The following is a 26885-nucleotide window of genomic DNA, read 5'->3' on the forward strand; positions in this document are numbered from 1 at the left end:
TGCTTCATTTGTCAGGATTTTGAATTCATAAGTCTAAAAATTTAAGTACATTTAAATACTTTCAAGAAGCATGAGAACCCTGATTCTTCTTATTCTTATCTCACCACCGCGTCACCAATATAATATACCAACATACTAAAATATACTATCAAATAGCACACTAAAACAACAACAACAACAACAAAAAACTATTTAAAATCTGTAAATACAATGTACTATACGCCTTGGTATAAATTTTTGTTTTAAAAAATGTCTGTCTAACATTTAAGTGAAGCAAATAAGCGTGGATCAGTCAACATGACCAATATCTAGGTCATAATATTGTATATTTCTCCTTCACACACTTCTTCTCAATTGTTGCTGATCTTCTTTAAAATTTGACAGAAAACAAAGATATTTGAGCAAAAACATTACAATTCTTGACCTTCTAATACCAATTAAGAGTGATATTTAAAACTCCTCAGCCCTAATATTTCAAATAAATAACGTTGTTGTATTTATAATGTGAAGTGTTAATGAGTAAATTAGTTGCTCCTCTGTTCTACTCACCGCCTCAATTGCCATCTCTATGGCCACACTGTCATCAGAGCTAGGACATTTCAAAAAGTGCTTCAGCGCCTGTGTGCGGGCAGACAGATACAAATATATTAATAAGCATTTAATGACCGAGGTAATTAGCACAGTTGGTTGAGTACAGAATCCCTCTGGAGATAATGAGCAAAGAGAGAGTGGCAGCCAAGTGTGACCAAAAAATGAGCTCGCAAGACACCCATGTGTTTAGAAAGACACAAACATACTCAAGAGGGCATAAGAGGCATAAGAGGGAAGAAAAGAATAACAGTTTTTGTACCCTGCTGTACTGTCCGCACTTCTGAAAGAACTTCCCAGCCTGAAGATGATTCTTCTCCCCTTCAAAATAAAGTGCTATGCTCTGATAATCCTCTATTGTGGCCTCCGAACCTGGACACATACACATAGCATGATTGACATATTAAACATTCAATAACAAATTAGAATGAATTAGATGAAATAAATAGTGTGCAGTGTGGATAAATGATATAGCTCATGCCTGTTATGCAGCAACTTTTCAACAGCAAACTTTATTTTTTAAAAAAAAATGTTTTCACAGTATATGGCAAAAAATTATTTGATTTTAAAACTTGTTTAAAGTCCAAATATCTAAAACTTCCTAAAATCAATAATCATTTTCTAGACAAGATAAAAAAATATACAGTGGGGGAAATAAGTGTTAAACACATGATCATTTATTTTTTTAGAAAACCTATTTCTAAAGGTGCTGTTGACTTGAAATTTTCACTTGATGTTGAAACAACCAAAGAAATCCATATATGCAAAGAAAACAAAACTAATTAGTTTACAAATTAAATTAATGAAGCAAAACGATAAAAGGAAAAGGTATCGAAGGCATGAAGAAGGAAGGTGTAGAAAAGCAGTGAAAGCCCAGACAGCAGCTCTGAGAAATCGCTCAGTAGTTATTCAGCAACCTGCTGCCCTTCATCATTGTAAATTATTATCAGCTGCTTCAGTCCAACATCAACATTACCAGGATGATGAAGATGAAACCTGGGGGCACATTTCAGCAAGACAATGATCCAAAAACACAGCCAACGAAACTCTCAAATGGTCTCAGAGAAAGAAAATCAAGCTGTAGAATGGCTCAGCCAATCACCTGACTTGAATCCAATAGAAAATACAAATTAAAGATCAGATTTGATAGACAAGACCCACAGAACCATCAAGATGTTTAAATTCTGTTGAAGTCTTTGAAAAACCCGAGCAATGCATGTGACATGTGAGAGAGGTGTCTTTAGGCTGCCATCACCAAAAAAAAAAAAAACCTTTTATACAAAGTATTAAATAAGTTTCAGTAGTTTAGTATTTTTTACTTGTTTCATTACATTGTTATTATTACACATACTAATGTTTCAGATTTTTAAATTAGTTTTTTTTTGTATGTTTATGTTTGTATAATTTGGGTTTTTACCAAAATCCGGGTCAATTTCATGTTAGCAGCTCCTTTAGAATTAATATTCCCAGGGGAAAAAATATGTATTTATTACTTATTTCCTCGACCGTATTGTCTTGTTTAAAAAAAAAATGCCAAAATTAAGCGTATTTTTCTTTAAAACAAGTTAAATAATGTGCCATGAGGTAAACAAAATAATCTTGTTTTTCCTTTTGACATAATATTATTTTATTTCCCCATTGGCAGATTATTTAGTTTGTTTTCATATAAAACTGATTTTGACTTTATTATTTCTGAAAACAAAATGTTTTTGCTCGTTTAAAAAATGCTTCTTGATTTAAGAGCTTTCAGATATTTGGTCTAGAAACAAGACAAAAAGTCTTTATTAGGAAAAGCATTTTTTGCATTAAATTTGACTTAAGCATTTCTATAAGATGGTTTAACATATTTCTAGAAATATGCTTTGGCTAGACTTTCTATTTATAACTTAATTGTTTGAACCATGGCAAGGAAACTGTTAACTGAACAGAAATATAAATCATTTAAAAAAGATCAGGAGAAGAATTGGGAGAGTGTTGTCTTAGTAGCAATATCTATAGTATTTTTATTAGCAGTGTTAATTTGCTCTTAATGTTATATTTTCTGTTTTTAATTGAAAGGTTTTAGTTCTATTGATGTTTTGTCACTTCTATTAGTCTATTAGTTTAAAGTATACATAAAATCAAAACTAACCATATTGTTCATACATTTCTAACCATACAATTAATCTGTGCATGTCATTAAGAAAGACAAAAAAGTTGGCCCTTGTAATATTTAATTGAAATCTGAAAATGCACTACCTGTTTGTTTTCAGTTGAATTCTCAGATTATGCAAGTTTGAAGTATTGCGCGTGGTTAACATACTTAACATCCCATTGGTTGTAGTAACTTGTACGTCGTAGCAACTCTCCCTAAACCCTTTTCCTAATCTTTTTGAATGAAATGCCTACTTTACTACATCCAATCAGCTCTCAGTAAAAAAACAGCCACGCCCACTGCTTAGTTGATATTCTGTTTTTCAAGGAACTGCGTCACAATACAAAAACCACTATCACAACCTGTCTTCCTTGTGTATGTGTGTGTTTTCGTCATGTGACCTCCACCATGTGTTCCTTTGTTGTAGTTCCCGCCATGCCATTATGTTCATCACCTTCACCTTTGTTTATCCCCTGTGTGTTATCATTGTCATCATGTTTCTATGTATTTATACCCCTTAGTTTCATTCAGTATTCTCTCTCTGTTGATGTCTGCTTTCACCCCATGTTCTTCCTGTGTTCATACAAGTAAGTGATTGTTAATAAATCTGTGTGTTTTGATAATCCTGCCATCCTGTGCCTTCCTGTAGTGAACCCTGGCATTACAACCACACAGCTTCTGGTTCATGCGGACTTTAAGTTTTATTTTAGTTTCAGTAATTTTAGCTTTAGGTTAATTGAAAATGAAAAATATTTCTTTGGAAACTAAGTGATATAAATATTATATGTTCAAGTTAATATTCAATCATTCATTCATTCATTCATTTTCTTTTCGGCTTAGTCCCTTTATTAATCTGGGATAGCAACAGCGCAATGAACCACCAACATATCCAGCATATGTTTTCGGCAGCGGATGCCCTTCCAGATTCAACCTATTGCTGAGAAACATCTATACACACTCATTCACACAAATACACTATGGACAATTTAGCTTACCCAATTCACCTACTGTATACCGCATGTCTTTGGACTTGTGGGGGAAACTGGAGCACCCGGAGGAAACCCACGCCAACACGGAGAGAACATGCAAACTCCACAAAAGAAATGCCAACTGACCCAGTCGAGGCTCGAACCAGCAACCTTCTTGGAGTAAGGCGACAGCGCTACCCACTGCACCACCGTGACGCCCAAGTTAATATTCAATTTCAAATATTTCTTTTGTTTTATAGTTTTACTTTAATAACCTTAGAGTTTGTTCACACAAAATAGAAAAGTGAACTCAGATACTTTTAACCATCTTATAATAAAAATGTTCTTCCTTTGTAATTAAAATAAGGTTATAAAACAATAACAAAATGAAAAGTCCTGTAGAGTACATGTGAATACCTATATATTAAATATTAATTAAAAGTATATCCCCCCAAAAAAGATAATTGGAAAAGTTTGGTTAAAGAAAAAAAAAAGTAAGTCACTTAATAATATTATCTTATTATAATCATGAAATTAAAGAGAGATCATAGTAGTTTTAAAAAAATACTTTACTATCTCTAAATGTTGCAATTTTAACATTTTATCGACACATACAGCTGAAGTCTGAATTATAAGCTCTCCTGAATTATTAGCCTCCCTCGATATTTTTTCCCCAATTTCTGTTAAACAGAAAGATTTTTTCCAACACATTTCTAAACATAATAGATTAACATAACTAAATTTCTAAAAACATTCTTTTATCTTTATTGATGACATAACATTTGACTACATATTTTTCAAGATACTAATATTTAGCTTAAAGTGCAATTTAAAGGCATAAATATGTAAATAAGGTAAGTTATAGTAATTAGGCAAAACTTTGTATAAAGGCAGTTTGTTCTGATAGTTGAAAAAAAATATTGCTTAAGGGGGCTAATAATATTGACCTTAAAATAAAAAATAAAAAATTCAAAACTGCTTTTATTCTAGCTGAAGTAAAACAAATAAGACATTCGCCAGAAGACAAAATATTATGAGACATACTGTAAAAATTTCAATCACTATTTGGGAAATATTTGAAAAAGAGGGCTAATGATTCTGACCTCAACTGTATATGAGACAGACATGAAAAGGTACTGCGTGATAGGAATGAGCCAATTGTGTGAAATGATGAGAGATGTCACCAATGATGTCAGCGTAGACCTCCATCTGGCCGTGCTGCTGGGCTAGCTGAAATGCTTCGTCGCTGCAACGTGACAAGACCAGGAACTGGATGGCTGATCCGTAATCACTCAAACGCAGGAAAAACCTGTGCAGCACACAAAACATTTATCACACTAACAGAACATAATAAAAGATGTCAAGTTTTAATAATCTGGAAAAAATCACTTTCACCGGTTCAAAGATGCTATACAAGCATAAAAATATCAAATGATCATCTCCATCTTGACTGACCTGGCAACCATTTTGGCTCCTTCGATAGAATGAGTTTCTCGTACAATGCGCACGGCTTCCTCTGGGTTGTTAAGATGCTCCAGCAAGATTCGAATCACGTTGTCCCAATCTCGTGCACTTTCATAGGCCATAGCTGCCTCTTTATATCTATTCACATACATACATACAATTTAATAAGTGGCAGGCCATGAAATGATAGACTAAGTGGTTTTACAGTATTGTCCATAACACAACAATCTTATTGCAACTTTCAGAATTTCAACTAGGACTAAAAGAAATCTGCATAAACCCACACTCTCAATTTAGCAAAAGCTGCGACTGTTACGCACAATCCTGCACTCTTGGTGAATAAACAGAAGATTTAACTGCTTTTACTAATTCAGCTTAATAATGAATGATTAATGATTATATTATGCATGTAAATGAATAATGAACATATGACTACAACAACATATGGTTTATCGAGTTCTTGTTATTATAATTTTCCTGATAATAAAGTGTGTAATGATGCAATGGCGTTGTCACTGCTTAAATAACATGAAATATGTTGCATGCCTTATTCTGCGTATAAAGCCACATTATCTCACAGAATATTTTTATTTTCAAACATTAAACTGAATTTATGAAGTGAGTTTGGATAAAATGTGATGTTTCCATGTGGTTTTAGATGTAGCAGCATTTACAACAAATAGCTGTAAATCACTGAGAAGCTATGCAAACAGTTGTCAATACCGTTAAATAATTACCTGCGATTAAACCATTGTATATTTATATATAGCATTATGCAATACTTATGTAGCTTGTTGATGAACTATGGCTCTGTGTATTAAATACTGCACCATCTGCTGATAACAGAACTGGCTTTACTTACAAATGTGCATGAAAATCGTTTTTATTTTATTGTGTAGCCCTACAATAAACTTTTATTGTGACATAAAACAAAGTTTAGCAGAGGGATATTTGTAGAGCTTGAGAAAAATAGATGCTGGTATTTTCTAAATGCACTGCTATTCTCTCTTGAATCAATTCTGAGTTTAGTGTTTAACAGTAGAGGGCGTTGTATGATTTACAAACAGTCGATCTCTACTTGCATCCATCCTTACACATAACACTTGAATCTAAAATAATAAAGTTAGGAAAGGGTTAAGTCCGAAAAGTCCAAACTGCTGCCCCATGGTAACCTTTGATTTGACCCTCTATTTAACTTCGGCCCACCACCCTCAATCAAGTCTGGTTTTTGGCCCTTAATATAAAAAAGTTTGGGTACACCTGGTTTAAGTGATTTGCAAGTGTTCATAGTGAACTGTTTTTACATTAATCTTGTGACATAAAAAACAACTTATGTGATTCAACCTAATGCTCAAGTGCTCTTCCTCATGAGCATTTGAGTGCAAGGTTAAAACTAGCCTAGAGCACCATCTGCTGGTAAACACTAAAATCAGAATTGATTCAAGAGACATTAGCGATGCATTTATAAAATCTCAGAATCGATGCAGAATTGATTTCTCGACACAGCTCTAGTTAAATGCATGTGCCCATGGTGTATTGCTTTTATGAAGCCACCAGGGCCCATCATTGCTGCTTGCAACTTGATATTTTGCTTCTGTTATTTTACTTTTGTCCTTTATTAAGTAGTTTTAACACAATCTTCATTTGTGCAGTTCCATAGCAAAACTAGGTGACTTAAAATGGTCATGTGCAACATGAAACATGGATACATTGTTAAAAATATGGAAAATACTGGAAAACTTTTTTAGCTAAAAATATTACTGAAATATTATGAAGTGACTTCTAAGTTTTTGAAACATATTTGCTACATACTTTCCATCAGCTTCTTTTGCCTTAGCGTACTGAAGGTGAATCTTTGGGGAAGTCACATGGGGCAAGAGCTCTCCCACCTTTGCCCTGAAGATGAAAGGGTTAATCCTTATAATTTACAAAATTACTGTTATTTACAAGCTTGTTTGTATGTAAAATATACACAATTGTCACTGTTACTATAATGTTGTTTTACCAGTTTTTACAGCGTATGTAGACAGAGGCAGCTTTGTCATAGTACTGGCCTTTCTCATACAGCTGAGCTGCTTCTGAGTATTGCTGCACACAAACACATTTAGCCAACTTTGAAACAAGCTTGGAGCTATTTAACAGAGCAAATAGAAGTAGTTTGTTTGTTAATGAACACACACACACACACACACGCACACACACCTTCATGCTCTCGAGGATGGCTCCGCAGTCTTTTTTCAGAGCTTTACTGGGGTGTTTGATGGCCTGGTTTGCTCCTCTACGAATGTCACCCATTCGAATAGACATACGAGCCACTCCTGCCAGACAGCTCTCATCATGATCCTGAAACTACAAACACTCAAATGATCAAAATCTGCTATTTATGATCATGGTTCAAGATTTCCATATCATGTCAGAGGACCTGTTTTGTCTAATTTCTCACTAATCAGTCATAATAGCATAATAATAAGAATACTGTAAATCATTTATTTTTGCTTGCATTATTATTATTATTTGTCATGCATTTTTGTGTGGAAATGTGCAGCATGCAAATACTCTATTTTCTCATTTCACCCTGGTTGGGCAGTTTGATGACTTGTAAATGTGTAAACAATAAACAAAATGCCAACACATGTATTAAATTTTCTTCAAAATTGTTGGTAATTTAACAAATACATAGACAATTTACCTTGTTGTTTCCTGTTGTTCCTTTCTCATAGTGAGCCAATGCATTCACATAATCTCCACTAGAGGGAGACACAACAACATATGTTTTATTAGGAGTAATTGAGTGCTGCAGGTCACTTTTTTACTTTCATGTAAGCCAAAATTTAGAAACAAATTTGGGATTTACATTGTCCTGGAGTGAATATTTTTTACATTGTCTTTTACTAAAATGCCTGAAATAAATGATAAACACAAGTTCAAGATATTTTAATACTTTACAGCATAAAATATATCACACAACCTTGTTAATTAAAAAAACTATTACTACTTGCCATGTAAAAGGCAGTTACTATCATGCTTAATGGTACTATAGAGGTTTTGGGGGACAATAAACATCATCGTCACACAGAACAGGAAAACATACTGTATCAACTCAATGATGTTCTTTGCTGCCACTAGCACATTGTGTTTGTAATTTGTAGGGTTTTTTTTATATGACTGAAGGATTTGATGGAAAAATCATGGTGTAGACAAGGACATTGGACAATTTGTATTGTATAATGTTTAATCTTGTATACCAGAGGTGTCCAGACTCGGTCCTAGAGGGACGCTGTCCTGCAAAGTTTGGTTCCAACCCCAATCATACACACCAGGGCTAGCTTAACAAGCTCTTACTCTCGCTGCTTCCCAATTCACATATATATACTATTGAGAGTGTAACAGAAGAGTGTACAAGCTTTGCGACATACTACTTTCTTGTTAACAGATTGTTGTGTAGCTTAGTAATGAGCCCTGTCAGTAATCCACATATCATCTACATTTATTTCATATTTAATTTCCAACCTTATTGGAAAAACAGCAGCAGCAGGATAATCTCCCATTCGCAAATCTTTCATCCAGAGAAATCTCCTCAGGTCTTTAGACGTTAATGTCCAAACACGTCTTTATACAAGTTCAGTATTGTTTTTGCAGATGAAATATAACACAGAAAACGTCATTTGAATATTTGTATTAACTATCATTCAAACATCTTTCCCAAAGTCTCTCGGTTGGTCTTGGTTGGTCTCGCACGTCCATCATGTTTGTGTTTTTTTTACATTTTCCTCTGTGTTTTTAGTTCTAATCGAACCCACGTCCAACACACAATGTACTGTTGGCAATATCAGCAGTTAGAGTATGGACGGTTCTACACTTTAAATTTTTACCGGAAATAGTAAACCATCCAGGAACATTTGGCATACTTTTTTTCAACATACTACGATTTGGCACATACTAATTCTATTTTCATACTATTTAGGACAGAAAGTTTGTGAATTGGGGACGCAGCATCTTAGTTCTCAAACTAGGCTTTATAGGAGCATCCATGCAGGTGTGTTTAGGCAACTTGGAGCTAAAATCTGCAGGACACCAGCCTTCCAGGATCAAGTTTGGACAACCCTAGTATACAGTTTTATAATATGACACCAGCAGACTGTTATTTTGGCCTTCAAAACTGAAGATTTTTTTAACTATGAGATGAGAATCATCTTGGTCACATAGCTTATTATCTGTTATAATACAAAATAAAAATCCTATTTTTCTCATTTACAGTATTGCTGCAGCACTCTGTAAAACTGTATGTGCTTTCATACGCCATCATCTAGCACAAAAAAGCATACAGCATCACTTATAATAAAGTATTTGTACAGACTATTATAATTTAGTAAATGAAATTAGCTGACTTACACAAACTCCAGTTGTATTGCATATTCTTTAGAAATGAATGGGATCTCATCTGGGTCCAGTCTTTTAGCCAGCTGCAATGCACTGTCCCAATGCTGCAGATCCCTTCTCATCTACAAACACAACAGCAGCAGCAATAGTCAAAGTGACTTGAAAAGTTTGAACTCATTCATATGCCTAGCTGCAAACATTTAAACACTCATGTATGTGTGTGTTTGCATGCCTATTTTACCTCTAGGGCCGCCATAGGATATGAAGATGTTAGATAGAGGTCCTGGGCTCGGTTGTAGTCATTGCAGAACATGGCCAAATGACCCGCCAGCAAATTTTGATCCTCTATTCCCTACAGACACAGTTGAGACAAACAGTTAAGAGCATAAAGAGTTCTGTCAATTGCTGTACAATTTTGTTGTTTCCTAAGTTGGATTTACACACATTATATCTTCATTCATTCATTTTCCTTCAGCTTAGTCCCTTATTTATGAGGGGTCACCTCAGTGGAATGAACCACCAACTATTCCTGCATATGTTTTACACAGCTGATGCCCTTCCTTTTCACTCTTAACAAAGCTGTTCCTTAAGCAAAAGGCAACCCTGACATTGATTTAAATGATCATAAATACACACAGATAAAGTTTGTATTAATACCTTTTTCTTAAATACTGTATAAAAAGTTTTTTCATTATTTTTAAATTATGTTATTTGAAAATTTTTATAATCAAAAAATGGACTGCTCTGTCAAGCACCTTGGGTTTCTATTACAACATTATTTTTTGCTTTATGGATAACATGCAATTCTTTAATTTTAAATATTATGATGAGCCTCAGCTCAGTTGGCATTTCTGTGTGGAGTTTGCATGTTCTACCTGCTTTCGCTTGGGTTTTCTCCTGGTGCTCCGGTTTCCCCCACAGTCCAAAGATGTGCGGTACAGGTGAATTGGGAAGGCTAAATTGTCTGTAGTGCGTGAATGTGTGTGTGAATGTTTCCCAGTGATGGGTTGCGGCTCGAAAGGCATCCGCTGCATAAAAACTTGCTGGATAAGTTGGCGGTTCATTCCGCTGTGGCGACCCCGGATTAATAAAGGGACTAAGCCGACAAGAAAATGATTAAATCAATAAATATTATGATGCCCAATTTTTGTAATCGGTAGCACCATAACAAGCAAATTGTTATATATATATAACTGCAATAGCAAATGTTATATCAAGTAGTTCTGGTGAAACTAAAGACTGCTTTCATCTAAATCAAAATAACCAGTTTTGCTCAAATGTATGTCGTCTTTAGTTTCCAGAACATCATGATATAACATACTGTTTAAAAAGTGACGTTGTCAAAAAGACCAATTTATACTTCTGCATTGAGGGTAAGCAATAGGTCTGAAGGTCTCACAAGCTATGTTTCCATCCAAAAATGCTAATTACTTTATGTGCAAAACTGGATTATCGCATAAAAGATGTGCGAATAAAGCAGCGTTTTCATCCAATGAGTCAAAGTGAACAAAATAGTCACTTCCTGATTAACTGGCACCAAATATCAACAATAAAATCGGAATTTGTTGCGGTAGGAGAAGCTGCATGAATCTTTTCTTCCTTTAATAAATGACTTGTGCCTCAGAAGGCAATCCTGACACGCAGTGAACACTTGGTGACGTTTGAAGGCGTGAGACGTGGAGCACAGACACTCTTGATTCTGGAGATCCTTAATAATATAATACCACTAATACTGAAGTGGTTAAGGTGTTTTAGAATGACCAAAACAACACTTCAGATGGTTTACGATGTGCTTAGACTGCTGGTTTGTCCAGTCGTGCACATTTTTATCATCACATGATCTCTTATAACAAAATCACAAGACCTTTTTTAATGCACATACTGGAATTTGTTCAGTAAACGTGTATCCATTGTATTTTATGTGCATCTACGTTTATCCTACTTAGTCAAGTGCATATGTTTTTTATGCGCATTTTCAAAATTTATGCGCATCTTGACATTTCCATCAACCGTTTTGAAAATGTGGATGGAAACGTAGGTATAGCCGCATATCCTTTACCTTACCCTGACAAATACCCTACAAAAAGTGTAACTAAATGACACAATGAAGCAGAGCACAATATCGGTGATTCCTTGTTTTAGTAGCAGTGATGAGTTTGGCTGTGGTCAAGAGTTGTGGAAGAGGAGCGAGGTCGGTCGGACAAGTGTTAAACAATGAGTATGTTTACATAGACACCAATAATCCAACTTTAATTCGATTAAGACATTACTCTGATTAAGAGTCTACCATGTAAACAGTAATTTTTGATTACCTTAATTCGATTAAACTAAACGGAAATTAAATTAAGACATGTGGAGTGTGCCGATTTTAGTTACATTATTGATGTGCAGTACAGACATGTAAACACAACAATCAAACTAATACTGTCATGTAGGATTTTTGCCGCATTTTGCGATGAAAATAAGGACTACAAACACCTGGATCACAAAATGGTAAGGGTTTTTCCCATATGGTGTGTGGTATTAAATTCCAGTAAAACAACACTTTTCTAGCAGTTCATACTCGCATCCAATATCTTGTTTGTCACAGGGGGCATGTATGAAATGTTCCTGAATAAACGTGAAAGTGCCAAACTGCAGTTAAAGTCAACAAACTATAAATGAATCACTCGAAATTACATGAAACTCTAGAGGAAATGAGTAATGATCGGTGACGCAATGACGTTAATTGAATTATGTACTACAACATGTAAAACAGCATAAGAAAAGAGCATTCAAAAAGCAACTCATGTAAACACCTTAATCATATTATTGTCTTATTCAGATTAAGGCAAATAATTTGATTACTGATGTCCATGTAAACATAGTCACTGTTGAATCGTGTGGAGGAGCTCCAGATTAATACTTTTGTTTTGTGTTTATCTTATGATTAAAGTTGTTGAACTTTCTCTAGTTTTATTTCTTGAATAAATCTGAGTAACAGATAAACTAGCATTGCACAAATTTCCGGTGTAAACTCAAAACACCACACAGTGGAACGTAAAAACCCCACTGCCTACTAGTTTTTCCAGAAGTGTTGTTGCCAGATATTCACAATGGTGTCAGCTATGTGCAATGTGTGTGCCATGCAGAATGGCGATCACTTGATGCGGAAGTATAAATCAGATTAATGGCCCCATTTAGACCTGCTATAAAGATTTTCATCAGTCTAACTGATTGGACTGCTTTAACTGCATGTTAATTACAGGTGGAAATAGGGCCAAGTTTTTCAGAGCTAGTGACGTGATTTGTTCAAACCTTAATGTCCTCTAGAGACATGACCATGCCAACATTTCCCATCATGCGATACACTCTGATGGCCAGTTCCACCTCCATGTGGTGCAGACAAGCCCTGCCCAGCTCACCCCACGCCTCACTGCTGTTCAGAGCTTTACAGATACTCCACGCATCTGAAAACCTGCACACACACACAGAAGCATAATAAACATTGATGAAGAAATCAAGAGAAACTGGCTGATATAATTGCTACTATTTACATTCAACAACCAAGCTACTAGAAGCATTTAGTTTTTTTTATTATTTGATGTTTTGCAGTTAATGTAGCATGAAAATACCGTTTCAGCATGACAGCCTGCTGCAGAAATGACTGGAGTTTGTCTTTGCTGGATTCACTGTGTTGGTTGTTAAGGAAGGCATGTGTGTTCAGAACCACGCTGTTGATTTTCCCACTCTGGGTCTGACATGTCAGCTCGCCGTTATGCAACAGCAAGGGCTTATGGGAAAAAGGCAACTTGGTGCCTCCAACTAGAATCACTTTCGAACCTTTAAAAAAAACACACAACACACACAAGAGCACACAAGTAAACTAAAATTCAATAGCAGTAAAGTTATAAATAAATAAACCAAGTATATTGTGATAAAAAAAGATGTAACACCACTATCCAGATATGCACATTTAATTTGGATTATTTGACAATTTGAGGCTCTTCCTAAGGCACTGTCTCTGCCATCGCCATCTCGAAAAATAAAGGATAACAATAATGATTAAAGCAATGATGAAAGGGACCTCGCACTCAGGCTCACCACCGCCCGGTGGCCTTAGGATGACAGACAACAGTGGACAATACTAATTTTAGCTCATAAATATAAAAAAAAAAAAAAACAAAGAAAAAAATCTATGATTTAAGCCAAACTTTCTTCTAAATATAAAAAACTGAAAAAAAAATGTACGATTTAAGCCAAACTTTCTTCTTAATATAAAAAACTAAAAAAAAAAAAAAATCTACGATTTAAGCCAAACTTTCTTCTGTCAGCAGGTGGCGCAATGACTGTAACTGTGTAGTGGCATGCAGATGTCTTCAGGAGAGGAATTTCATCAAACGTGACTTTTCAGGCAGATATGACATTGTGTGGCTGAGTTAGAAGTACTTTCTCTTCCATGGGCGAAACAATGAACGTTGTCATTCCGCCACGGACACGCCCTTCTAGGACAACTCTCAATTACAATTTGACTTCACAAAGTTCTTTGGATTGGACAAACAGAACTTGGATTAGATCTGATAAAATTTCTAGGAGCAGTTTGCTACAGTATAAAACATGTCACTTCCTGTTGCCAGCGGATGGCGCTATGACTGTAATTGAATATTGACAGATCAGACAATGCGTGCTTAAGTTATAACAAATTCCTGTTTCATGGCAAAACATTTCTTCCAAGAAAACTCAAGACCTTCGCAATTTACCGGCAAGGTCTTTAGATAACCATACCCAATTTTGGTGTTGATCTATTAAAATCCCTTGGAATTGTTAGTTAAAGTACAACTTTACAAGTACAAGTACAACTTTTTTGGCAGAGAAAGTTAAACATATCGGGCCTCCTGTTGGGTTTCAGATTTCGCTCCGAAAGACTTTTTAGTAGGTATTGACATGTTGTGTGCCAATTTTGATATGTGTGAAACGTAGCATGTATAAAGTAGGTGGCACTGTTGAGCCATTTTTCCACACTATGAAACAGTTTTCACCACTTCTGGTGTGTGCAAAGTTTTATGAGTTTTCAAGCATGTTTAGAGCATCAAAAATGTGTTTAATTTTTGCGAAGAAGAAAAATAAACAGCAATTCCAATAAGTCCTCACACCACCATGCCGGTGTCCCTAATAATTAAGATGGTACCCTGGTTAGTTTAAGTATGTTATGTATAAACAAATATGACATAAAAAACAAAAAAAAAGTCACAAAATAAGTGGTGGTAGTCCCTGTCTTAGTTGATTCACTAAATAATTTGTTCAAATGATCCGTTAAAAATAGCAGAATCATTAATTACCGAGGCAGCCACATGTCTCTATTAAGAGATCAGTGAATCATCAACCCAAATATCTGAGATGCACAAATATTCTGCTCCAGCTTTGTTTGGAACTTTTTGTTTTGGGGAAACAGAAAAAAAAAGATTTTTGTCTAAAATGTATTTCACCAATACTAACTTATTTGTTTAACTGCTGTACTTAAAAATAATTATAATAAAACTTTTCCAGTCGCAATCACTCTAAAAATCGACCAATTTTTTTTTTAATGTAAAATTACTTCTTTATTAATTTTTATATTTAAAAAATCATTTCATGGCATTTTTTGCTTTCCTAACCTGAACCATAGGGTCATTTTGTTTATTTTTTGCATAGCCAGTAGCAAACTTGATAATGGCAGCTTGTATAGTTTTAAAACTACTTTGATAATATTGTAGATGATTAAAAAGATAACTCATTCATTTATTTATTTATTCATTTTCCTTGAGCTTAGTCCTTATTCATTAGGTCCTTAGTCCTTTATTCCACCACAGTGGATGGAACCACCAACTATTCAAGCATACGTTTTACGCACCGGATGCCCTTCCAGCCGCATCCCAGTACTGGGAAATACACTCTCGCATTCACCCACACACACTTATCCACTATGGCCAATTTAGTTCATCCAATTCACCCACAGTATAGCACATGTGTTTGGATTGTGGGGGAAACCTGAGCACCCGGAGAACATGCAAACTCCACACAGAAATGCCAACCGGCCCAGCCGAGACTCGAACCAGCGACCTTCTTGCTGTGAAGCGACAGTGCTTAACCAATGAGCCACCCGACACTAATTTTATTACTTATTTATAATAAAACATTTACTCATATATTTTTACCTTGTATGGTGTCTTTGTGGAAGGCATACGTATAGACTTTGTCTTCTTCATAGGCTACAAACACACCCTTACTGCTGATCCAGTTTTCCCACAACACCCCTTTAATAGCAGGAGAAAAGTCTGGGATCTCAAACACTGAGTCATTCACCTATAGGGGAAAAAAAAAAATTAATTCATGTCACATCCTCTTTTTTTAAAATTCTACATACCAAATTAGGTCATGCACATCTTACATGACATGATGACAGGTAAACAATGTTTCTTGTAAGAGTAGAAATTTAGTTTGTTTGTGTTTACCGGGCAGTATAGGAAGCCGTCACTTTTTTCATCGATAAAAACAAGACGTGTTCCATTGGGGTCTGGAAAGACTTTGCGTACACCCACTGTGTGTCGATACTCAGTCACACTCTGCCAATCTTCGAAATAGAAACACTGAATCAACCCGGTCTGTAGAACCAAAGAATGATACATTTAGGTAATCTGGTACAAGAGAGGCCAGGTTATTATTCAGAATCAGAATGAGCTTTATTTTAAAAAAAATAATAATAATAATAAAAAAAGATTTTTCTTCTCTTCATTTGGAAGTCGCTTGGGAAGAAGAATTAATTAAATTAATTAACAATTTCTATTAATTAAATATTAATATAATACTGTATATTAACCATAGTGATTTAATTATGACAGCAAAATACCCATTAGATGTGTCCTGCAGAATTTATTGGGAAACAGTAGATCATCTGAGAGATTTTCATCTACTGCACGGATGTAAAGCTTAGTTCCTGAGGTCCTGCACAGTTTAGTTCAGACTCTGCTCAACATACCAACCTATAGGTTTTAAACAAGGCTGAAGCACTCAATTATTCTGATCAGGTGTGTTTAATAGGGTCAAAGCGAAACTGCAGAGCTGCGATTCTTGATGAACAGGAGATTGGCACCTGTGATCTACTGCTTTACAAATTTAGCATATTCTGACATTCCACACATATACAGTAATTAAATTCACCTCAACTATTTGTATAATAAAAGTAAATGCATATAACTTACATCAGTCCCATAATAGAGAAAATCAGAGGTGAGAGCATGACTGAGGATTCTGTATTTCTGATCGGGTTCTGGAAAAAGTTTGGTCTGTCTGTCCTCTTGAACAACCTGCTCATCTCCATCAATCTTTCATAAATACAAAGATACACAGATTAGATCAAAAAGTATAAAAAGCTGACAATATATTTTTGAAATGTTGCCTTCTTATTATCATTTATCTTCTTACCACATGCAACTGAAGTTTCCCCTCAAACAGAGCAGCAGCATAGTCACAGTTCAGACACATACTGGCCACTGTCCCTAAATACTCAGTGTCCTTTACACGCTCCACACCTGAAACAAAAGCATTCACACTTGAGCACAGAAAGTCACTACATGGAAGAATACTTTCTTTTTCCTCTGTAATGCAAATTCATAGTTCTCCTTACTCACCGCTATCTCCTAATGCATAAAACCACGCTCTGTTATTCATGCCCACAGCTACATGATATGGTCCCACAGCTATAAAACTGGGTTCAACCTCAACTGCAACTGGAACAGGGGATTCCTAAAAAAAAAAAGGTAAAATGGCGCCGAGAAATTACATTTTTAAATATTCTGGGGAATTATGGCTAGATATTTAAATATTATGGCTATATATATAAAAGCTAAAGTTGCAATTTTTTTTGTTGTTGCTATATTTACTGTAACTACAAAACTACTTCACAAGAGCACCTTTGGAAAGAATGTGTTATTATAGAATGATTAGGGTGACTTTGCAGGGGAGCGCATCTGCATAAAATATAATACAAATAATTATAAATATGGATATAAATAAAAAGCCAATTTATAAATAAAATTAACGGTGCTTTGTTTTCTGGGGAGTCCTAACAGTATATGAATACTCAACTAAAAACACTGAATAGTCTTCACTGTAAAAAAAAAAAATTTTAATCTTTGTTAAAACGTTAAACGCTATTGTTTCTTATGCCTGAACTCACCTAAAATGTTTATGCCATAACAGGCCTTAAAAGTACATATGAAATCAAAACCAACTACACTCACTGACCACTTTATTAGCTACACCTTACTAGCACCGGGCTGGACCCCCTTTTCCTTTGTGGCATAGATTCAACAGGGTACTGGAAATAGTCCTCAGAGATTTTGGTCCATATTGACATGTTTGCATCAAGTATCTGCTGCAGATTTTTTCGGCTGCACATCCAGGTGTTTTATTGGATTTAGATCCGGTGACTGTGGAGGCCAGAAGATGGGTACACTGTGGTCATAAAGTGATGGACATGGTCAGCAACAACATAAGGTAGGCTGTGGTGTTGACACGATGCTTAATTGGTACTAATGGGCACAGAGTGTGCCAAGAAAAAATCCCCCACACCATTACACCACCACCACTAGCCTGAACCGTTGATACAAGGTAGGATAGATCCATGCTTTCATGTTGTTGATGCCAAATTCTGACCCTACCATCCAAATGTCACAGCAGAAATCGAGACTCATCAGACCAGGCAACGTTTTTCCAATCTTCTATTGTCCAATTTTGGTGAGCCTGTGCGAATTGTAGCTTTAGCTTCCTGTTCTTAGCTGACAGGAGTGGCACCCAGTGTGGCCTTCTGCTGCTGTAGCCCATCCACCTTAAGGTTGGACATGTTGTGCATTCAGAGATGCTCTTCTGCCTACCTTGGTTGTAACTGGCCATTCAGTTGTCTGGTCATTCTCCTCTCAGTAAACCCTAGAGATGTTTGGGCGTGAAAATCCCAGTAGATCAGCATTTTCTGAAATACTCAGAGCAGCCTGTCTGGCATCATCAACTATGCCACGTTTAAAGTCACTTAAATGATCTTTCTTCCCCATTCTGATGCTCGGTTTGAACTGCAGCAGATCATCTTGACCATGTCTACATGCCTAAATGCATTGAGTTGCTGCTATGTGATTGGCTGATTATAAATTTGGGTTAATGAGCGGTTGAAAAGGTGTACCTTATAAAGTGGCCGGTGAGTGTAAATTGATTTTGTTAGCTCACATTGCTAGTTTTGTGTTGAACAGTTCATCTGTGCATGTCATCAAGAAAAACAAATTAGTTTGACCTTTCACAGATTACGTCTGTCTGAGGCATTGGGCGTGGTTAACATACTTAACCACACCCCTCCAACTGTCAGTTTTGACAGCCCCATGACAACAAACAGAAATAGTGAGGAGGAGGAGGAGGTGTGTGTTAGGGGTAGTAACTCTCCTAACACCCTTTTCTCGACCTTTCTGAATGAAATGCCTACTCCATTATATCCAATCAGCTTACAGTAAAAAAAAAAAAAAAAGCCACACCCACTGTTTTCTCATTTAATATTCTGTTTCTCTAGGAACTGCGTCACAATACAGAAAAAAAATAAACAGTCACATCTGTATATTTACCAGTAAAGTGTAATTTGCTGTCATCACTGTGAGAAAGCAACGATTTTTATTCTTTAAACTAAGATTATTTAATTTTTACTGAAGCATACAAATCTGTGTCATCCTCTTACCCCTTCCACTGGATTAGCAACTGTAACCTCCAGCAGGGATGTAAGATAGGCAATTCTGGTGCCACTGCTGTCTCCCAGTATAGGCAGCTTGGTGAGAAAGACATGCAAAGTGCCCTGCTGAGACGACACGGCTAACAGCTGCCCGTCATCAGTCCAACACATCTGATCAAGGCCTGAGAAACACACCACAGAACTAAGAATTGCTATTTACAGTGCACTAACACGCACCAAAATGATTTAATACCTTTGGTCTCCTCATCCAGAGTGACTATAGCATACATCTCCTTCAGATCAGTCAGGTCATGTATCTTGATACTGACAGACAAACACAACAGTGTTATCTCAAAACATATGTTTTTACGGTGGTGAATGAAACTGTCATGAATGAATTGGAAAGCAGTGGAGCGTTGGTCTGAAATAGGCAGGCCTGAGGATGATGTAACTTTAAGAGTATACAATATGTTACCCTAAACCACAATAGTTGTACAATAGCCAAAAATACACTGCCAGGGTATTCAATCATCGATTCAATTTATTTCATTTTTACTTCTACAGTGCATCTTGCAATTGTAGATTGTGTGAAAGCAGCTTGAAAAGCCACAATATTTCAAATTGTCTAACATTCTAGTAATTCAGGCAGGCAGGAGAGTAATGTAGAATGCTGGTGTAATTCTAGTACATTAAAATGGCTTCAGTTTAGTTTAGGAAAAAACGTGCTTTGAAAGGCTGAAAATCATCATATGCATTTGTTGTTATTAGAAAGTATGTCTTTTCTATCAAACAAGTAAAAAAAAAACATATAAGAAGTGCTTATGGGTTCAGGCATGTAAGCTGATATCTATGTATTTTGGGGTCTGCTGAGTTGATCACATGGTCTAGGAAAAGACAAAAAAAGATTGTATTTTTTCTTCTTGAGCTCTGGGTCTTTCTCAGGGCTCTGCTCTTCCCTGTCTCTATTAGGTAGCATTTTACATTTAAGATGTGGACAATTAATATTATTGGTGTAATCATTTTATACATTTATTTTGTAATTAATACCACTGTACTGACAACTAAATATAGTTTTAAACCATTTAATTTTTAAGTATGCTGTGAATTACTTTTGATTTAACATTAATACTTAATTGATCCATATTGCAATACATTATAGTCACAAGAGCAATGCTCTACCACATATTTAGCTGCTCTAACTGCACTTATTTTCCATTGTTGGTTTAAGATTGCAGAAGGTGGTTTTAAGAAATGTACATTTTTATTTTCACCTTCATGCTGATAATCTTTCTTTAGTCTTTCAGCAATATTACAGTGCAAATCACTGCAGTAGTTACCGCCTTCCAACTTAACCCTAGTTTATTGTCATTCTAAACATCATCCTGGGTAAAACAGCTATAAACCTATATGGTGATATTTTTTTATAACTGACAAGATGCTAAGTTCTGTCTATAACGATTGCCTGCTGTTTGTCCAGTTAGTCACAGTGACAGCAAATATGTGAATGAGAACATTAACCTAGAGTTAAGGAATGCACAGTGTGAAACCAATGTTTTTTAATGAATACCCAGGATTATACATTAAACATTATACAACCCCAGGTATAGGATGAGTAGTGTGAAATGTGATTACAGATAACCCTAGATTGCATTTTCATTCAGGGTTTATGATAACCCAGGGTTAATAATTTCAAGTAAATTTCAAGAGTGAAAAGCCCTTGTATGGATCAAAGTGACAGATGTTTTATTTATGCTCAAAATCATTAGAATATTAATATTCTAATCGTTAAAATATTATAAATGATATTGAAAAAGATCATTTTCCATTAAGATATTTTGTAAATTTCTTACTGTAAATATGTCAAATTTATAATCAATATTATAATTGTGATTGTAATCATATATAATCAAGAATATAATCAAAAATATGTTTGATTAGAAATGTGCATCACACTGTAAAAAGTGATTAGTTTTGCTTTATATAAAAAAGTAAGTAACCCGTTGCCTTAAAATTATTAAATTTATTAAGTGAAATAATTAAAATTTAACTTGACTGTTCTAAATGACAACAGGTTTACTTACTTTTTGGACAAAGTAACTAATCGTTTTTTATATTGTGCTATATACTTTGACACATTTAATGCAAATTTTCTCAGTATTTAGATTTGATTCTATTATTCACATAGTTATTAACAAATTACAACTTATTTACATTGTGATGTTTTTTTTATAAGTTGCTTACATTTTAAGACTTTTTATTTAAAAAACAAAAAAGACTTTATCTAAAAATTCGAATTCTAGCTTAGCTCTATAAGGTTTTTTCTGTGAGCGAATCAGCATTTTAAATGCATGCATGTGGACCAAGTAGGATCAGCTTTCTTTGTCTTTCCACCGGATTGCTCCGTTGACAGCAGGAAAGACCAGAAAGAAACACAAAATCAGAGTTAATTAAATAATGCTGCACGACACATAATTGAGAAAAAACCTGTAACTGAACAAATGTGTGTAAATGTGATGATTTAGAAGCAATGTTTCACGTTGAGATGAAATGTTCAATTTTACATTGTTAAAAATGAAACAGTTATTAAAACAAATTATATATTAAATGTAAAATATTTTTATTTGTGTATTTATTGTCAGTGAAACATTTTTCAGTGTTTATTAAACTAATTTGCTCATTGTCTGTTTTCTTTTAAAGTCTTTAAATTTGATATTAAGCCTTGAAGGGCAATCATTTATTTTAATTCATGGGGCATTTAATTCAATAAATATAATTCAATAATTCATATAAAGCATATAAATCAATCAATAAATAAATTACATAAAATTAACAGCTGCACTGGACAAAATATTTAGCACAGACTTGTATGCTTAATATGAACAAGAAATAATATTCATCCTAAAACATTAACTAAATGTTATAGAAAGCAAAAATTTTACTCTCAAGCATCAACATATTGGTACAACACCAATTTTTATGTATTTTTTATTAAATTAGTAAGCAGATGGATTGTATTTCTTGAAAAATATTGCTTCAATTAATAATCTGCCAGTTAGAAAAAATGACTTTGAGATTTAGAAGGTTCTATCTGCGTTTGCCCTGTTTGTTTTACCCCAACTTGCATGTTTAAGAGAATTTTGATAATTTACATTTACAGTACATTTAGGGTCTCTGTCATGTTAATGTATGAAAGAGAACTATTACACACATATTGTTTGCTGTATGAAATGTAAAAACTTTTAAGCTCAACATCTCAAAATCATTTAGAATGCAGATAGAATCTTATAATTCCAAGTTGACAATGTATCTCTGCTTAATACAAACACCATACAGTAAATCAATGAAAAGCTTATTTATTCAGCTTTTAGGTGATAAATCTCAAAATCAAAAAGCTGCCCTTTATGTCTTGGCTTTGTGGTCCAGGGTCACATATTGTATAATGGTTTTGTATAAGTAAATTGGTTTTGACAGCTGACCAACAAGTCGATCAGCCCACTGGGATAATGGGGCATATGGCAACATTGTTCGTGATGAAGTATGCATACTAATAAACACTTACCAGTTGTCTCCACAGGATGCGGCCTTGTTTAGAGACTGTGAGATGGCGATGCTTGTCAGGCTGTCTTTATGATTGTGTGCCTGAAATAACTCTTGACCAATCTCACGGATGTGCGTGGAAATGACCACAAAATAACCATGCGAAAACCCAATCATGATATAGCCATCTCCATACCTACAGACAGCAAGGGAAATGTGTTTGTAGTATAATGAAAATGCACAGAATTTGTCAATCTTTTCTTTGTGTTTAAGCTGACTTTATTGTGTCGCACTTTTAATTTAAAGAGCCTCTAATATGGGTTTTTAAAAACAAGCTTCCATGCAGTGTGTAACACAGCTCTAAGTGAATAAAAACATCCAGCTGGGGTTTCAATCTGAAAGCGCACCGTGTTTAAAACTATTGATTCTTTAACGAAATATCTGACTCAGAGTCGAATAGATAAATTGTGTTGAGCCCGGATCTTTCGCCTGAACGCATTGACGTCGATACGGTACATCACCAAATATAAAGTGCCTGATCTGGTAAAACGTGAACGCACCTTTCCCTTCAGACACTAGTGGGGGATCATGGGACTAATTATGACATGAAGCAGACAATCACTGACAGATGGAGATTCGGCTGTGAGTTAGACCTCTTTATTGACTTCAAACAGAAACGGCATGACATCACTTTGTTGCAGAGATGCTATTGGTTAAACGCTGGCAAAGTAGAACATGGAAGCAGCTTGAAGCAGAAAGTGTGAGTATTTCTGCAGTCCGGAGGTATTATAAAGATGATGACGACAACACTGCATAGCAAACCATGAGATCTGTAAACTTGGGATTGTCTGCCAGGTGTTTTAAGTTGAGGTGCTATTTGTTTTTATATTCGATTTTTTTTTTAGATATTTACTGTTGCACTAAAGTCCAAAAGTGATAAATGTATGCAATTTATTACTTGATTGCTCAAGCTACCTCACAGCAGTGCTCTGCTTGTCAATAGAGTTAAAATAAGGTGAAATAAAAAAAAAAAAAAAAGAAACATTCTTGATCTGTTTTTTTTTTTTATGTATTATGGAAGTATCAGATCGAGTTTCGGTAGATACTTAAAGTGCTTTCACACCTGTGATTCAATTCATTTGTTCCGAAACAGGGTTTAAAATTGTTACATTGTTGCTCTTTGCTCTTGGTGCGGTTCGCTTTCACACTGCAAAGTTTCTAAACGGACCAAAAGAGCTAAAACAAGTCACATGTGAGTAAACTCTCCTCACATTGGTCAGTGTCAGGGATTATTTGAGTCCCGCTCAGCTGTCAGGGGAGGTGGTGGTTTGATGGTGTTGGACAAGGTGTGCACGACGTGTCTAAAGAGTGAGGAAAGATGTAGTGGGGAGGGGTGCGTGACGTATTTGAGGACCGGGAGAGAGACACAAGATTACCGGGAGATTATCACTCGTTTGCAGGCATTCAGGAGACTCCCGAAACTTCCCGCTCTACTCATTATTCTCTCTTCATATATAGCCATATGCCTATTAAATATCCATAAATGCAGTGATATAACTGCGCTCGGATCGTATCGCTTTCTCACTGCAATCGATCCACACCAGAGTTCGTTTCAAGCGATCTCGGAGCGATTGATTTGGCACGGATCCTAGCATGATTGCTGGTTTCACATATGCCAAACGAACCGCGCTAACTGGGCAAACGAGAAGTGTAGACAAAAGTGTAGGTGTGAAAGCACCCTTAAAATCAAATGACTCGGACTCGAGGGCAGAAAAACCTGATAGGAACATCCCTATTAATAATGGATTAGTTAATGATGAAATATGATTAACTAATTCTTGACAAGATTATTCATTTTTAGTTAATGTTAGTAAATGCATTAGCTAACCATTATAGTCTTACCAAATTTTTTTGCGTTTTAGGGTCATGTTTCAAATTTGAATAAAGAATTTCATGTTGTTAACTTAAGCCTTTTATATTATACAGGGTGGGCCATTTACATGGATAAACCTTAATAAAATAGGAATGGTTGGTGACATTAACGTCCTGTTTGTGGCACATTAGTATGGGGGCTTGTAAATAACTCATGAAAGAATAAAGTTATGTTAAAACCAAGCACACCATTGTTTTTCTTGTGAAATTCTCAATAAGTTTATTAAGGTGTATCCAAATAAATGGCCCACCCTGTAGTAATATAGGTTACTATAGCTGAGAAGATAGACTATTGTTTCCTTAAGAAAACTTAATTACAACTAAATTTATATAATATAATGTAAAGGTTATTCACCTTATTCTCAGCTGTCGAGTGGGCGCTGCCATTTGAATCATTTTGTCTCGCGACTTCCGGTCACATTCACTTTCATTCATTTTTTGACGTTAACAACTGCTCGTTACGCTGCTTGATGTTGCAATTTAATATTTTCTTATTATATTATTCTACTTGGTCTGTATAGTCATGCAAACATTTGTTTGTAGAGCAAGTAGTTTGGCCATTTTCTGCCGTTTATTATTCCTAGTCATTTCTCCCATAGGCGACTGAATCGGAAGTTCTAAGACAATCGCGAAAACAGCCGCACTTCCGCATTTTAGAATAAGGTCAATAGAGGCACATTTTTACTAAATCACTACAGTATATAAAAAAACTCTTTATTTTTTTCTCTCTGCTGTACTGAAAACAGTAATCATATTAATGTGTGTGTGTGTGTGTGTGTGTGTATACCAGCGGTAGGAGATGATGTTGCCATAACGCTGCTGGAAGGCCAGTTCTATAGGGTTATCAGGATCATTCAGGTTAAACAGAAACAGCGTCTTCTTACCTAAAGCCACACTCACCTGCAGGTTAAAGTTAATTTAATATAAAACATAATAATTTTCAGAAATGTACCCACACTCACTGTAAAATTACAGATTTATTGAAATATTTGCTCTAAGCAATGTAAAATACTATATTATTTTATTTATATTTTTCTATAGCCATTTTTATATTTATGAATATCTGAATTCTACTATTAAATAACTCATGCCATGATATTAAATTTAATAATATTAAATTACAAATACTCTCTTTCATTTGGCTTAGCCCGCAGTTTATCAGGGGTTGCCACGGAAGAATGAATCGCTACTCTAGCACAAGTTTTACCAGTGGATATATGTATATCCACTGTACAATACGCATTCAGTATTGTAAAATTTTTCATATATCTTCAACTGTATCTTTGAAAGCCTGTTCCCGCCACCCAATAAAATAATAAAAACGTAAATTTAAAAAAATATAGTCAGAATCCTGAGTTATAAAGTCAGATATCCGAGTTATAAAGTCGCAATTCCGAGTTATAAAGTCACAATTCCGAGTTATAGTCGGAATTCCGAGTTATAAAGTCAGAATTCTAATTTAAGTCAGAAATGCGAATGATTTTATAACTTGCAATTCTGACTTTTAAACTTTTTCTATAATTTTTTCTATATTTTTTTTAATAATTTTTACAAAATTTATAATTTTATTAAATACTTTTTTTTTTTATTCAGTGGCAGAAACAGGCTTCTATATATACCATCAAGTCCAATCAGTTTAAAAAAATAATAATTTAACTAAAATATTATAATAATAACAAAAAACTAGCACAAGTTTTACCAGTGGATATATGTATTTCCAATGTACAATACGCAATCAACTATATCTATGGAAACCCGTTTCCACCACTGAATAAAAAATAAATAAATAAATTTTAAGTTATAAAGTGGCAATTCCAAGTTACAACGTCAGAATTCTGAGTTATAAAGTCTCATCCTCCGAGTTATAATTCAGAAATTCAGAATTGCTAGTTATAAAGTCTGAACTGCAAATTAGCAAATTATAAATTCAGAATTGCGAGTTATAAAGTCAGAATGGTAAGTAACTTTATAACTCGAAATTGCGACTTTATAACTCAGAATTCTGACTTTCAAATTTTATATGATTTTTAATAAAACATTATAATTTCATTAAATAAATTATTTTGTATTATTTAGTGGCAGGAACAGGCTTCCATATATACCCAAAATTCCAATCAGTGTAAAAAATTTAATGTTTAAAAAAATAAATAAAATTTAACAT

The 26885-nt window shown here is 34.8% G+C and overlaps 1 protein-coding gene and 1 long non-coding RNA gene across 4 annotated transcripts in view; one reads left to right on the plus strand and one right to left on the minus strand.

Moving 5' to 3' along the window:
- Nucleotides 1-26885, minus strand: part of wdr19 (WD repeat domain 19) — a 42253-nt gene that overhangs the window by 12868 nt on the left and 2500 nt on the right. For all 3 annotated transcript variants that reach the window (XR_015476547.1, XM_087237118.1, XM_087237117.1), the window contains exons 8-28: nt 25512-25624; nt 22815-22988; nt 19509-19579; nt 19265-19437; nt 17181-17295; nt 16975-17081; nt 16752-16874; nt 16005-16154; nt 15708-15855; nt 13149-13356; nt 12832-12991; nt 9776-9886; nt 9547-9656; nt 7844-7901; nt 7357-7503; nt 7160-7242; nt 6967-7050; nt 5146-5292; nt 4875-4999; nt 851-960; nt 550-618 (exon numbers count right to left, since the gene is read on the minus strand). Coding sequence is in view for 2 of the 3 variants with exons in the window: in XM_087237118.1 (XP_087093244.1) it covers nt 550-618; nt 851-960; nt 4875-4999; nt 5146-5292; nt 6967-7050; nt 7160-7242; nt 7357-7503; nt 7844-7901; nt 9547-9656; nt 9776-9886; nt 12832-12991; nt 13149-13356; nt 15708-15855; nt 16005-16154; nt 16752-16874; nt 16975-17081; nt 17181-17295; nt 19265-19437; nt 19509-19579; nt 22815-22988; nt 25512-25624 (2586 nt within the window). In the remaining variant the exon portion in view is untranslated. The remainder of the gene's footprint in view (nt 1-549; nt 619-850; nt 961-4874; nt 5000-5145; nt 5293-6966; nt 7051-7159; nt 7243-7356; nt 7504-7843; nt 7902-9546; nt 9657-9775; nt 9887-12831; nt 12992-13148; nt 13357-15707; nt 15856-16004; nt 16155-16751; nt 16875-16974; nt 17082-17180; nt 17296-19264; nt 19438-19508; nt 19580-22814; nt 22989-25511; nt 25625-26885) is intronic.
- On the plus strand, nt 23696-25991 carry LOC147846807 (uncharacterized). The gene is made up of 3 exons (XR_015476550.1): nt 23696-24779; nt 25001-25070; nt 25388-25991. It is a non-coding gene; the product is annotated as an uncharacterized LOC147846807 (long non-coding RNA).

Source organism: Danio rerio, chromosome 1, assembly GCF_052040795.2.
Source record: "Danio rerio strain M-AB ecotype USA chromosome 1, GRCz13ab, whole genome shotgun sequence".
NCBI classification, from domain to species: domain Eukaryota; kingdom Metazoa; phylum Chordata; class Actinopteri; order Cypriniformes; family Danionidae; genus Danio; species Danio rerio.